This window comes from Asparagus officinalis, chromosome 7 (assembly GCF_001876935.1).
Source record: "Asparagus officinalis chromosome 7, Aspof.V1, whole genome shotgun sequence".
Taxonomy (NCBI): domain Eukaryota; kingdom Viridiplantae; phylum Streptophyta; class Magnoliopsida; order Asparagales; family Asparagaceae; genus Asparagus; species Asparagus officinalis.
This window is the reverse complement of record NC_033800.1, coordinates 16339675-16352653: the sequence shown is the minus strand read 5'-3', so window position 1 is coordinate 16352653 and position 12979 is coordinate 16339675. Positions and strand designations below refer to the sequence as shown.

Genomic DNA, 12979 nt, shown 5'->3' with positions numbered 1-12979 from the left:
GCTGCCGATGGGGGGGAGGCCTGCTGCCGTGGTCTGAGGGGTGTTGAGGGCGGTGCTCCGCGTGGGGGAATGTGCCGGTTGAGGGGGGGGGGGGGAGGGGAGCCGGCCCCCCCCTTTCGCTGCTACCGAACCCCCCCACCCTTTGACCGCCTCTTGCTGCGCTATGCCGGACCTAGAGTTTGGCATGGGTTCCCTCGACTCAGTCATCGAACTGATGACAGGAAGAGTATATATCTCACATCGATGAGATATATAACTGTTTTTTATTCTTGTTTCCTCTGAGAAATAAGAATTTGTTTGAGATCCTACTCTTGTTGTGCAGCAGAGGTGCTGCCGAAATTGTTACTGCACACAACAAGGGTCGGAAGAAAATGTGAACAGGTGGTGGGTCTGAAGCCTATTCGATGGAGGAGATCATCAAGAAGTTGAACCCCGCGGATGTGTCAACTTTGATGAAGCTAATGAAGTTGTCGGCTGGTGAGAGTACGACAAAACCATCGAAGAAGTTGGAGCTTCCGACCATCGATCTGAATCTTGATGGACCGAGTACTTACCTGAGCTGATCGCGACGGGTAAGATACACCCTTGCAGGGAGGAACCTGGAGGGTTACTTGACAGGAGAGGCGACAGAACCGGAGGAGGACTCGGAGGGAAGAGATGAGTGGAAGTCCACTCATATGTTGGTGTACATCTGGCTTCTCAACTCGTTGGTCCTGACGATCGCCACCACGGTGGATGGCATTGAGAAGGTGAAGGACGTCTGGGAGAAGTTGAGGAGGACATATGATGGAGTGGGGAATAACCTGAGAGTATTCCAGATTAAAGGAGAGATCGACGTCACAGTCCAGGGAGAGAGGACTGTACAGGAATATGCTACAGAGTTGGAGCGCCTGTGGCTGGATTATGATCATTTTTTTCCCCGGGCTAGCTGCAAGGACCCGGGATGTAAAGAGCGGGAGACCTTTCTACAGGAGAGGACTATGGTGTTTCTCAAGGGATTGACATCAGAGTTCGCTCAGCGAATCGCATTGCTGCTAGCTCAACCGAAGATTCCCACGCTTGAGGATGTTGTCTCTGCTATGATCCAGGAGGAGACTCGCATTCGGCTGCAGGCAGGGACAGGTGGACTTCCTGTGGTGAAGTCAGCAATGGCAGCCTCTAGCAACACTGGATCTAGGGGAGAGACTCGACAGTGCTACAACTGCGGCACGGTGGGTCATCTAAGGCATGCTTGCACCAAGCCACCCAAGGAAGGAGATTTGGGTGGACATGGACAGTTCGGAGGTCGTGGTCGTGACCGTGGGGATCGACGAGGTGGAAGAGGAGCAGGGAATCGGGCGAATCTGATGGTAGCAGAGGAAGAGGAAGCAACTGAGATGGTCTTTACTGAGGAGGACCATATGCTCCTGGAGATTCTTCGGAAGAAGCAGAGAGTAGCAGGAGATGGAGATAGAAGAAGTGGAACTGAGGAGACATCCAAAGGCAACTCTGCTACTTATGCTCATCCGACCAAAGGTACGGATGAGATACATGCTCTTGCTTCTATGTCTCCCAATAGACCATCAGAATGGATTATCGACTCCGGTGCATGTCGACATGTGACGGGCAACGCTAGTGAGTTCTCGTCATACACTCACCTAGCATCAGCAGATAGCATCCAAACAGCTGATGGTACATTTCAGCCTGTGGTTGGTAAGGGTACTGTTAATTGTACAGGTTCTGTAACTCTGTCCAATGTTTTGCATGCTCCTTCCTTTCCAGTAAATCTTTTGTCCATTAGTGCTATTATCCTCCAACTAAAATGTATCGTTTCTTTTGACATTCCTAAGGTGATCTTTCAGGAGAAAGGGACAGGACGGAGACTTGGGACTGGCACGTGGAGTAATGGACTGTGGTACTTGGATCGTGAGGGGCTGGACTCAGCTTTGGTGTCAATGGTAGAGAGAGCAGGAGTAGGATTTGAGATGAGTGTCGAGAGTGTGTTGATGCTTCATCACCAGCGCTTGGGACACTCATCCTTTGGTATTTTAAGTAGGTTGTATCCATCTTTGTTTGAGAAAGCAAATAAAGAGAAACTTGTGTGCGATGCATGTAAGTTGGGAAAGCTTACTAGAAGCTCTTATGTTAGTTCTGATCATAGGAGTTCTCATGCATTTGATCTGATACATTCAAATGTTTGGGGACCTTGTTCCACAAGTTCTATGAACGGATACAAGTATTTTGTTACCTTCATTGATTGCTTCTCTCGCGTTACTTGGTTATACCTGATGAAAAATAAGAGTGAAGTGTTTGGTTGCTTCCAAAACTTTCATAGGTATGTTCAGACTCAATATGGAGCAGTGGTGAAGGTATTAAGATCTGATAATGGGACAGAGTATACCAACAGAACGTTTGGAGAATACTTATCATCTCAGGGAATACAACACCAGACTACATGTCCATACACACCAGCTCAGAATGGGGTAGCAGAAAGGAAGAACAGACATCTTTTAGAGGTTGCTAGAAGTATGATGATCTCCATGAATGTCCCAGAAACATTGTGGGGGCAAGCAGTGTTGACTGCAGCGGCGCTGATCAACAGAATGCCCTCGAGAGTACTGGATTGGAAGTCTCCGTGTGAGACATTGAAAGGAGATAATGGTGGGATTCTTCCACTGAAGGTATTTGGCTGTGTGTGTTTTGTGAAGGATAACAGACCATCCGTCGGGAAGCTTGCCCCTAGAGCGGTGAAGTGTATTTTTGTGGGATATTCTGCTACTCAAAAGGGATATGTTTGCTGGAGCCCGGTGGAGAAAAGGCTGTTCGTGAGCATGGATGTGTACTTTCGTGAATTTGAGCCATATTACACACAGAAGGTACCATCATCCATTGGTGACTCGCCTAATACTGGAAGTATGAGGCGAGAATGGGAGAATGGTGAGAGGCAGATGAATAATGTAGAGAATAATGTGGAGAAATCGATTTCTCTAACGATTCCTTGGGAAGGAGTATTGGTTGAGGAGGAGCAGGAGAATAAAGAAGAAGAGAATAATGAGACAAGAGGTGTTAGGCCCACGGCTCAGGGGGAGCTACTTCACTATAGTAGGAAGGGGAAGCAAATTACAGAAACAGTACCTACAGTACCACTAGTGTCAACAGTACCTACAGCGCCACTAGTGTCAGATCCCTTATCAACGCCTGTCCCGACTCCTGAGACACCTACACCACAATCAGATTCCTCCCAAGGTGATATCATTCCTCTCCTTACTCCTCCCACACCAATGTCAGTACGGAGGACTACTCGCAGCAATGCGGGACATCCTCCCGATAGATATGGTTAGGATCTTGCCCAGTTTGTATCATATTCTAATATCCACCCTGCACATGGAGCATTCATTGCATCATTGGACTCTGTTACTGTACCTAACAATTGGCAGGTTGCTAAGAAGGACCCAAAGTAAAAAGTAGCTATGCATGAGGAACTAGGAGCTCTTGAGAAGAACCGTACTTGGGAGCTAGTAAAACTACCAAAAGGGAAGAGAACAGTTGGATGTAAGTGGGTCTTCACTGTAAAGCAGAATCCAGACGGACAGGTTGAGCGCTACAAAGCTCGTCTGGTGGCAAAAGGATATAGTCAGACATATGGCATCGACTATGATGAGACTTTTGCACCGGTGGCGAAGATGAGCACTGTTCGGACCTTGATCTCTCTGGTAGTAAATGGTGAATGGAAGCTACACCAATTAGATGTGAAGAATGCATTTCTTCATGGAGATCTGGTGGAAGAAGTATACATGGAAATTCCGCCAGGATTCGATACAGATCAGACAGTGGGCAAGGTCTGCAAATTGAAGAAGTCTCTATATGGCCTGAAGCAATCTCCCCGTGCTTGGTTCGACAGATTTAGGCGGGCTATGATAGGTATGGAATACCGGCAGATTAACGCCGATCATACCGTGTTTTTTCAACGAAATAAAGGTCACATCACCATGCTTGCAGTATATGTGGATGATATGATTATTACAGGGGATGATGAGAAGGAGATTGCCCAACTCAAAGTGAGACTGGGTAAAGAATTCGAGGTGAAAGATCTTGGCTTGCTTCGATACTTTCTTGGAATAGAGATAGCTCAAGGAGCAGAAGGGATCATCCTATCCCAGAGATCTTCTCAAAGAGACAGGGATGTTAGGGTGTAAACCTGCAACTACACCGATCGACCAGAAGTTCAAGCTGGGTGCTGAAGCTGGAGAACCAGTTGATCGTGACAGATACCAAAGGCTAGTGGGCAGGTTGATCTATCTGAGTCACACACGTCCCGATATCTCTTTTGCAGTGAGCGTGGTGAGCCGCTACATGCATGATCCAAAGAAGGGTCATATGGACGCTGTGTACCAGATTCTGAGATATTTGAAGAGTGCCCCCGGAAAAGGGTTGATATTCAAAAAGAATGGACATGTGAGCATTGATGGTTACTGCGACTCTGATTGGGCTAGTTGTGCTGATGACAGGAGATCCACCTCAGGATATTGTATCTTTATAGGAGGCAACTTGGTCTCTTGGAAGAGCAAGAAGCAGTCGGTGGTGGCGAGATCAACAGCTGAAGCAGAATATAGAGCTATGGCCTTAGGAATTGCGGAGTTGTTGTGGTTGAAGAGTATGATGGTGGAGCTGAAGATGGATCAAGGAGCAAAGATGAAACTGTGGTGTGATAACAAGTCAGCCATCAGTATTGCCAATAACCCAGTGCAGCATGATAGAACCAAACACATCGAGATCGATATGTTCTTCATCAAAGAGAAGTTGGACAGTGGACTACTGGAATTAAGTCATGTTTCAACTAAAGACCAGGCACTAAGGGACTTAGCTTAGTAGATATGATTAGAGGATGTGACAAGATGGGCTTAGTGGATATCTTTCGCCCATCTTGAGGAGGAGTGTTGACATATTAGTATAGTTAAGGGGCTTATATGTAAGATGTGTTTTGTAGGGCTTATATAAGCCCATGTTATCTTATCAATGAGATTAGGGTTTCTATTCCAATAGGCAGGGACTTTAAGAATTCCTACTCCATTTTTGAACTTAGCTTCAGAATCCTTATCTTTGGACTTTATATCATATTAGAAAACTAATCTATTCAAAAGTCTGACCTTAGGGCTTTGGTTTTAGTTTGTTAGGATGTTGGTTTTAGTTTCCATGATTAGTTTCTTTGATTGGCAAGTTTTGACAGTTATTTCTGCAAATAATTTTGATTGTGTAGTATGTGATGACCTGCATTGTTGCTGAACAAATTATAGCAAGAGAAAGTTTATTTGTCTGAATATTGCAAATTCTGCAGTAACGTGTACCCTATAATCGCAAATGTTGGGGTTGTTAGGGGAAAGTGAGTATTCTGGTTAATTTCCCACTTCCAAGTGTTTTCGTTAGGATGAAGCATTTGAAATGTTATAGAATGAGAGCTTTTATGGTGTAGTAGACTTCCAGAAGATATTAATTTTTTATGTATCATGCTTTTCCTTGATTAGGGAATCAGAATATTTGGAGTTTTGGCTGTTATTCTTCCCAGAGAATATTTAGTATGCATCGTTTGTCATACCATGCATGTTAAGCATACATCTGATTGTTGCCTCAATTAAACCTCACACATCTGTTATCTAGTGTTGGATTGTGTCTTAACTCATTTTAGTTGTAACCAGGACATATCTAATCTGCTTGTATCAGTAAACTCATATCATATTATGGCAAGGTCACACCATCACATACAGCTGCTAATCTTTCTGCTTAATGCCTGCTCCATTTTTGAACCTGGGCTCAGAATATTAGCTTGGAAGTTTATATCATATATGATACTAGAAAACTAATTTACCCAAGAGTCTAACCTTAGTGGTTATTGGCTAAATAAACTGCATTCATTTGTATACAGAACGATTAAAATCAGTCCTATTTCTGAGAATTAAATTCATCAGGTTCTCTAAGTACTAATGTTTCATTATGATTGTTATGACCTTTTACCGCTTATTCTATATCATAGGTTTTCTTCGGGAATTTTCCATAAATTGCATGAAGAAGTGATGGCTACAGCCAGTAGAGCAAATGTACTGGCTCTTCGAGTTCAACAGGTAGAAGCAGAGATTCCATCAGTTGAGAAGTCCCTTCTCTGTCAGAATAGTGAAACTCATTATTTTCACAACATGGGTTAGTATGTACAAAACATTTCCTTTTTTGTTTCTTTAAGTTATGTAAATGCAATGACTCCTTTGTTCTTTAATTATATGAGAAAGAATCATACCATGCATCTGAATCATCATTGAAGTTTCCCTCTTAGTTATGTTCAGCAATTTGCGAACATTTTCCAGCTTGAGGAATTTTTTAAAGCTTCTGATTGTAGCTTGAGGAATTTTCTCAAGGGCCTATATTGAAAGATGAAGAAAAAACTATATTGAAAGATTTGCGAACATTTCCAAGTGCCTATATTGAAAGATAAACAAAACCCTACAATTCTTCGAACTTAAGCTTAAGGAATTTTTGAGGTAGCTTGTAATGATAAGAGTGTAAACTGCAATAATATTCATAGATTTTCCTATCCACCAACAGAATTTCTAGGCTTTATAACAAAGCTACTTTCTTGAGTAGGGCTGCTCCAGTCAAGAACTTTGGACTGAGTAGTTTGTGACATTATTGTACATGGAAAACCCTAAACTAGTTGGACAAGGATTAAAAGATAAATCATTCTGTGTTTAAATAGAGACTCTCTCTCCCTTCAAGGAAATTCACTATGAATCTGACAACTCCCTTTGCATCCCTGTACGTTTTCACTGTTATGGTTAGTGAGGGATATTGCATATCATAGTCATTTACAAAATTTTGAAATATAGAGGTAGCTCAACAATAACTTTGGTACTTTTAGTTTATACCTTGTCGATCTCTCCTCAAAATTAATGTCAGTTCAAATGTTGCATAAATAAGCAGGCCTAAAGGCGCATAAGTTTTCTTTGATATTTAACAACTGCTCTTCCAGGAGCAACCTTAAATACACGAGTGTCAAGTTGGTTTATTCTTTTATGGGTTTTCCTGGTATTGGTATCCCAAAGATGTGCTATCCGAAATAGGTCCTTCAAAAGATGATATTATAAAATAAGTTCGCAATTTGTCTAAGTTACACAAACTATATCTTTTTAGTTTTTAGTTAAAATATATTGTTTTAACTCAAAATTTCTTATTGTCATCTTGTTACTCTCGTGATGTCCTTATCTTTGTCTTCTACATGGGAGACTTCGGCACCTCTGCTGCCCCCGATTGATTCTGCTGAGAAGCATTATCACCTTTTCCAAATACCTAACTGGACCAATATTGTGTAATCTAAACAAATTGAGATATATTTAATAATATTTCATCTTTCCTGGACCTATTTCAAATTACGAATATTTTTGGGGATTGATACCAGAAAAACCTTTTTCTTATTCATCACGTATCACTATCAGATACATTCTTAGTATAAACTTCCACCTTTTGTTAACCACTTAGTCAATTATTTTGATGTCACTGTTTGGCAGGCACTAACTGGCACTCGAAGCTTCAGCTGAACCATAATGTAATAAGTGGAGAAGGCTTACCTCAGTTTATGATGGATTCTTATGAAGAATGTCGTGGCACACCAGATTTATCCGTGCTGGATAAGTATAATGTTTGCACCAGAATAATATTTACTCCGAATCATTTACACATATTTATGAAATCAATATTTTCTCCTCTTCAGGTATGATGTTTCTGGTGCTGGGGCATGTTTAAAGAGATACTCAGACCCATCATTTTTCAAAGTTGGATTAGCTTCCTCAGGCATTGTGGAATCACAAGTTGAGAAAGAAAAAGTAATGCATGAAAGCAAGGTAAGGAATTTAAAATATAGATGCATGAAATAAAATGGCTAATATTACAGTAGCATCACAGTGAAGCATGCTCCCTATTCATTTTTTCTTGTTACTCCCTGTCAAAAGTTTATAGGACAGAGGTCAAAACTACTTTCAGGAACTTAATTACGGTTTGGAGGTCCGTCGATCACTCATGCCACAAAGAAACATGCATACTTTGACCGAAAGAGACAATTAATACAAACTTCTTACTTTATTTTGAGCTTTAATGTTGTTTTTTCATGTTATACTCAGTTAGTCCATCGTTTATTATAAATTTCTTAACTTACAGCAGCTTTGGATTATCCATTATTACTATGTTTTGTTTTTTACTTAGGGTAGGATATTCAAGACTAATCAGACAGGCTTTTTTCCCCCTTTTCTTGGTTAGAAGAAGAAAAAGTTTTGGAGGAACGGTGATGCCCCTGCAATTTTTTCAACACCAAAAATCAACTCCAAGTAAGATATTTGCCAAGCTGAAACAAATTTGATGCAAAAGCTTTATGTTAATCAGCTCCTTTCAACATAATTACGTAAATGTTTACTTGCAGATTGCAGTTCATGACATCTGACCAAGCTTCTGAAGAATTTCCAGGCACGCATGTGAAATTAAAATCTAGAGACTTGAATGGGTCAGATCCCACAACTAGTTACACGGAGTGCCTCCATCAAGTTCTTTTACCTAAGGAGAATTGTCAATCTAACAATTCAAATTGCTGTTCTCACATAAAGATGGAATCAATTGGTTCAAGTGAATCCATTTCTGATGTAAATGGAGTTCCCTTTGATCCTTCTGCTGAAATAGGAAAATGCCCAAACCAATATCCCATATTTGAAGACACATGTCAAATGGTGAAGAAAAGAGTGCCTGAACATGAAGAAAGCACAGAAGGTAGTGAAGATGAATTAAATGCTAGTTCAGGTTTTCAGGAGATGGATCAGAAGGAGCTTTCATCTGATAATGATTGGAGAACAGGAGGCAGCTCTGGGGGCTATAACTCTGATGACATTGCTAGTGGTGTTGAAAATTACAAGGATGCCCGGAATACCATGGAGTCCGACGTTGAATCAGATTATGAAAACAATGCAAAAGCAATTAATTTCCGCACCTATGATGAACATGAGTTAAAAGCTCCAGATTCTAGGCTAGATTTTGATGAAATTTTTAACTCAGTGGAGTCAGATTCAGAGAAGCTTATCAAGAACAGGGTTGCTCTTGATTTACCTTCTAACCAAGATATATACCTAGATGAGACTGATGACAAAACTCCGGCAGGATTGAGTAACCTTGAGGCTAAGTTAGATTCTTCAGGGAATTTGCTTTCTAGTGGAGAACACAGTGCCAAGGAAACTCTAATTAGTGCCATATCTGGGCACAGAGAAGAATTTCTTAATTGTTCAGTTATGGGTTCAACTTCCTCTGCTAAGCATTCATCTTCTAACGGAGATCCTGATAGCACCTCATCTGCTACTAGCAATATGGATGAGATATCCTCAAGTCCTTATGGTAGAAAAGATGGTGGAAGGCTTGAAGTTGAAATTTCTACCAGTTTGATCGAAGGTTCATCACCTCCATCAAACGTCCTCATGGGAACTTCACAGGATTGCGCAAAACAAGTTGTAGAAGTTTCTCAAGATGAGATCACTACACAGCTAGGACATTCCTCTTCCTCCAGCAGAAGTCCTAATTCAAAGCAGAGACACAACTCAGTTAAAGAATTTAGAAACCTCGGTACATCTCAGGATGACATAGGGTCTCGAAGAGTGGAAATGACTCTTGAAAGTACCAATTTGCAGCCTTTATGTGATGAAGAGTCTCAAGAACCCTACAATACAGGCTCATTAAATTCATGTCCTTGGAAGGAAGAAATTCTTGATAACACGCAACAGTCATCTAAGGTGTCCGATTTCTCTAAAGATGCAGTTCACGCTGAGGCAGTTGCCTCATTCGAACAATCAGCAGTCCAGAATTCTATTGAATCTGACTGTTATAATCAAATTTCTTGCTCAGGTATAGATCAGGTATGCACTCCACAAATACTCCTTTCTTCACTTCCAGAAGAAACTCATCACATGTCTTCTAACTTTGTGCTTTGCATTCAGGATCATCTGGACCCTTTTGATGCTAATTTATCCAATGGCCACACACCTCCATCTGGGTTTGCCCAAATGGATTTGCATCCAAATAATATAGAAGAGGACTGTATAAATCTATCTGTAACTGACAAAGGTTTTGATCCTGAGACATCCTCTTGCTATCATCAAGAGAGTGCAAAAGAAAAGGAAACCCTTCGGCTACAATCTGGAAGTGTGCCCAAAATTATATCTTTCGAGCGATACCTTTCTATGAAAAACAACGGAAATGAAACCAATCTCCTAGATACCGCCGGGGAAGTATCAGATTCAGTGACTGAGCCAGAGTCTTATGACACTGTCAATAATGTCACTTTTGCGGAGTTTTTGAAGCTTGCCCAGATGGACTGGCTTCTAAATATTGAAAAAGAGGGTTCTGTAGATCCTCTACAGAGCGGAAAACGTTTTGATCGACAAGCGCCCTTGCAGATGACTCGGAATGCAAAAGAAGACTTGTTTCTGTCTTCTCATTTGGTTACAAAGAAGGCAAATTCATTCGAAGAAACCTCTGACATGCAAATTGAAAGTGAATCTAACATGACATCGTTACAACATCCAAGTGGGAGTGAATCAATTATAGATAGTTCTGTTCAAGAAACTATGGAAGAATTACCGCCAATGCCTCCACTCCCCCCCCTGGAATGGAGAATGAGTAAGCTTCAAATGGGACATCCAACTTCACATATTAAAATTGCTCAATCCTATATAGGACAAAATCAGTTCACAGCTCTAACTACAGATGAGAAGCCTTCATATGATTCATTAACAGCGAGAGGTGCAACTGTTCAAAAATCAAGTCTATTAAGTCCATTTTTATCATTAGAAGACAACTCCGAGCACTGTTTGTCAGTGCAAGTCCCGCCTTTGGAGAATGAGACCTTTCATCTTGATCAGCTTCCATCAAAATTGAAGAGGCCTCAGCATTGTCCACCAAGTTTAGAAATGGAGACAGAAAAGCCAACCAGCACGTTCTTCTTAGGTTCAACTTCAGAAAGTGAATCTCATCAATGTGAGGACAAATTTCCTGGAGCTATAGAGGAAGACTATGCTCTCAATCAAGATAGTCTTACTATACAAATGTTGAATGGTGAGAAGCCAAAGAAAATTTCTTTGCTTCAGCGGACTAGAGATCCCTTGATTGAAGATGTTGCTTCTCATGACAAAAGCACGGTATTTAAAACAAAGCTCAATGATTGATTAATAAAATTATGCCATCTTTATTTTTATTTTATTATTTATTATTTATTGTTATTATTATTTTGGTGCGAGGAACCTTGGCTGAGTACCAGCCAAGTAAATCCTAGGACCAAGGCCATCTTTCGCGGTCCAGGCCCCGGTGAATAACATAAGTACCGTAATGCCTAATGAAACTAGGGATAGACATGTCATAGTCACAGTTTGACCATTGGCCTTTTGAGCAAAGGTCCCAAGCCCTGACCACCAGCCCACTTGTGGGGGGTTTATGCCATCTTTATAATACCTATTTTTTTTTTAAAAAAAATCTTTAACTATATTTTTTGCATGTGCAGCTGAGAAAGGTAACTGACCTGCTTCAGCCTTCAACTCAGTCAAAGACAGAAGAAAGCATCACATTATTAGAGCAAATTAGAAACAAGGTGAGTTTCTCTCTTGCTATGGAAGACCTTGCGTCAAAGTAGAAGTCATCAATTCATAATTAAAAAAATATTGTTTCTTGTCTCAGTCCCAAAATTTGAAGGCAGCTGGAAATGCTAAACCAAATCTGAGAGGTCCTCCAACAAATCCAAAAATTGCTGCCATTTTAGAGAAGGCAAATACTATTCGCAAGGTTGGTCCTTCGATTAGTCTGCAAAAGAACCATAGCTTTATTTTCTACCTTATTCCTGTTCCCTTCATTCTGGTTTTATCTCGATACAGGCATGTGTAGGAAGTGATGATGAAGACGAAGATGGGCATGATTGGAGTGATTCTTAATAATGGTATTATACTTGAAATTTTGTAATTTTCGTAGCCAAGGTATCAGTCATGGACTTCTACATTTAGGAGTAGCATATGGTCATTTTTCCTTATAGATGTACAATTTGTTTCTTTCTACTTACTCTCCTAGTTTCGCCTTCGAAGTCTGCTGTATGCTGAGTTATAGGTTTTGGAGGACAGCATAATAATTTTACCTTTGTAATATGAAATAAACCTTCGTATTGAGTTGTAAACGTTCTGGGATGTATATATGGAACATGAGAAACCTTGAAATGCTAAAGATCTTGTAGCCTCTATGTTTTATTTGGTTTTCGGAGGTTTTGATGTGATTAACCTCTCATGGTAAGTGGCAAAACTATCATATATAACTCAATGACTCCAAAAAAAAAAAATCCCAGTTTATTGTTTCTCAGAGCATTTCCAATGGTATACTCTATGTTTAAAGGGTTTGAAAAGAATATTCTTCAAGATTCCTCAAATATAAAGGGTTTGCAAAAGTTGTGCTCCAATGGTGCCCTCTATATTTATATTAATCAATCTATCATTAACAAACTAATTATTTAAATAAAATAAGTAAAACTTGACATTTTTTACAAAAATTATACCTTTAGAACCATCTCGCCGAAACCTTTTAAATGAGATTAATATTGAATATTTTTAGAATCATTTTTAAATTAGTTTATTTTAATATAATAAAATAAAAATATTTATTAATAAAATAAATACTTGGGGATCTATATAACTCGCCCCAAAGGAACTATATTCAGAAATGCAGAAATTACATTATATAAGTAAAATACGGTAACAACAATCTAAAATTCTGGTAGGTCATTTCCATAGCTACCGGTGCCATACTAATACACTGACGGACCCCAATATCCAGTTCCTCCTGAAACATGAGTTGAACTATCAAATTGAAAATCACCGCTATTTTTGCTAAAGTTTTTTCCTCTCAAAACTTTAGGGAATGCACTCATTAAACATTTATGGCAGAGACAAGGTAATGG

At 40.3% G+C, this 12979-nt stretch overlaps 1 protein-coding gene across 2 annotated transcripts in view; it reads left to right on the top strand.

Moving 5' to 3' along the window:
- The window catches only part of LOC109848217 (protein SCAR4), a 17441-nt gene extending 5168 nt beyond the window's left edge, over positions 1–12273 (top strand). The window contains exons 2-10 of one of the 2 annotated variants that reach the window (XM_020417613.1): positions 6008–6171; positions 7530–7653; positions 7733–7862; positions 8278–8342; positions 8435–9905; positions 9987–11186; positions 11546–11632; positions 11719–11823; positions 11913–12273. In XM_020417613.1, the coding sequence (XP_020273202.1) occupies positions 6008–6171; positions 7530–7653; positions 7733–7862; positions 8278–8342; positions 8435–9905; positions 9987–11186; positions 11546–11632; positions 11719–11823; positions 11913–11969 (3403 nt within the window). In that variant the 3' untranslated portion in view covers positions 11970–12273. Of the gene's footprint in view, positions 1–6007; positions 6172–7529; positions 7654–7732; positions 7863–8274; positions 8343–8434; positions 9906–9986; positions 11187–11545; positions 11633–11718; positions 11824–11912 lie in introns of both variants that reach the window. The other variant, XM_020417612.1, reaches the window with a different exon arrangement.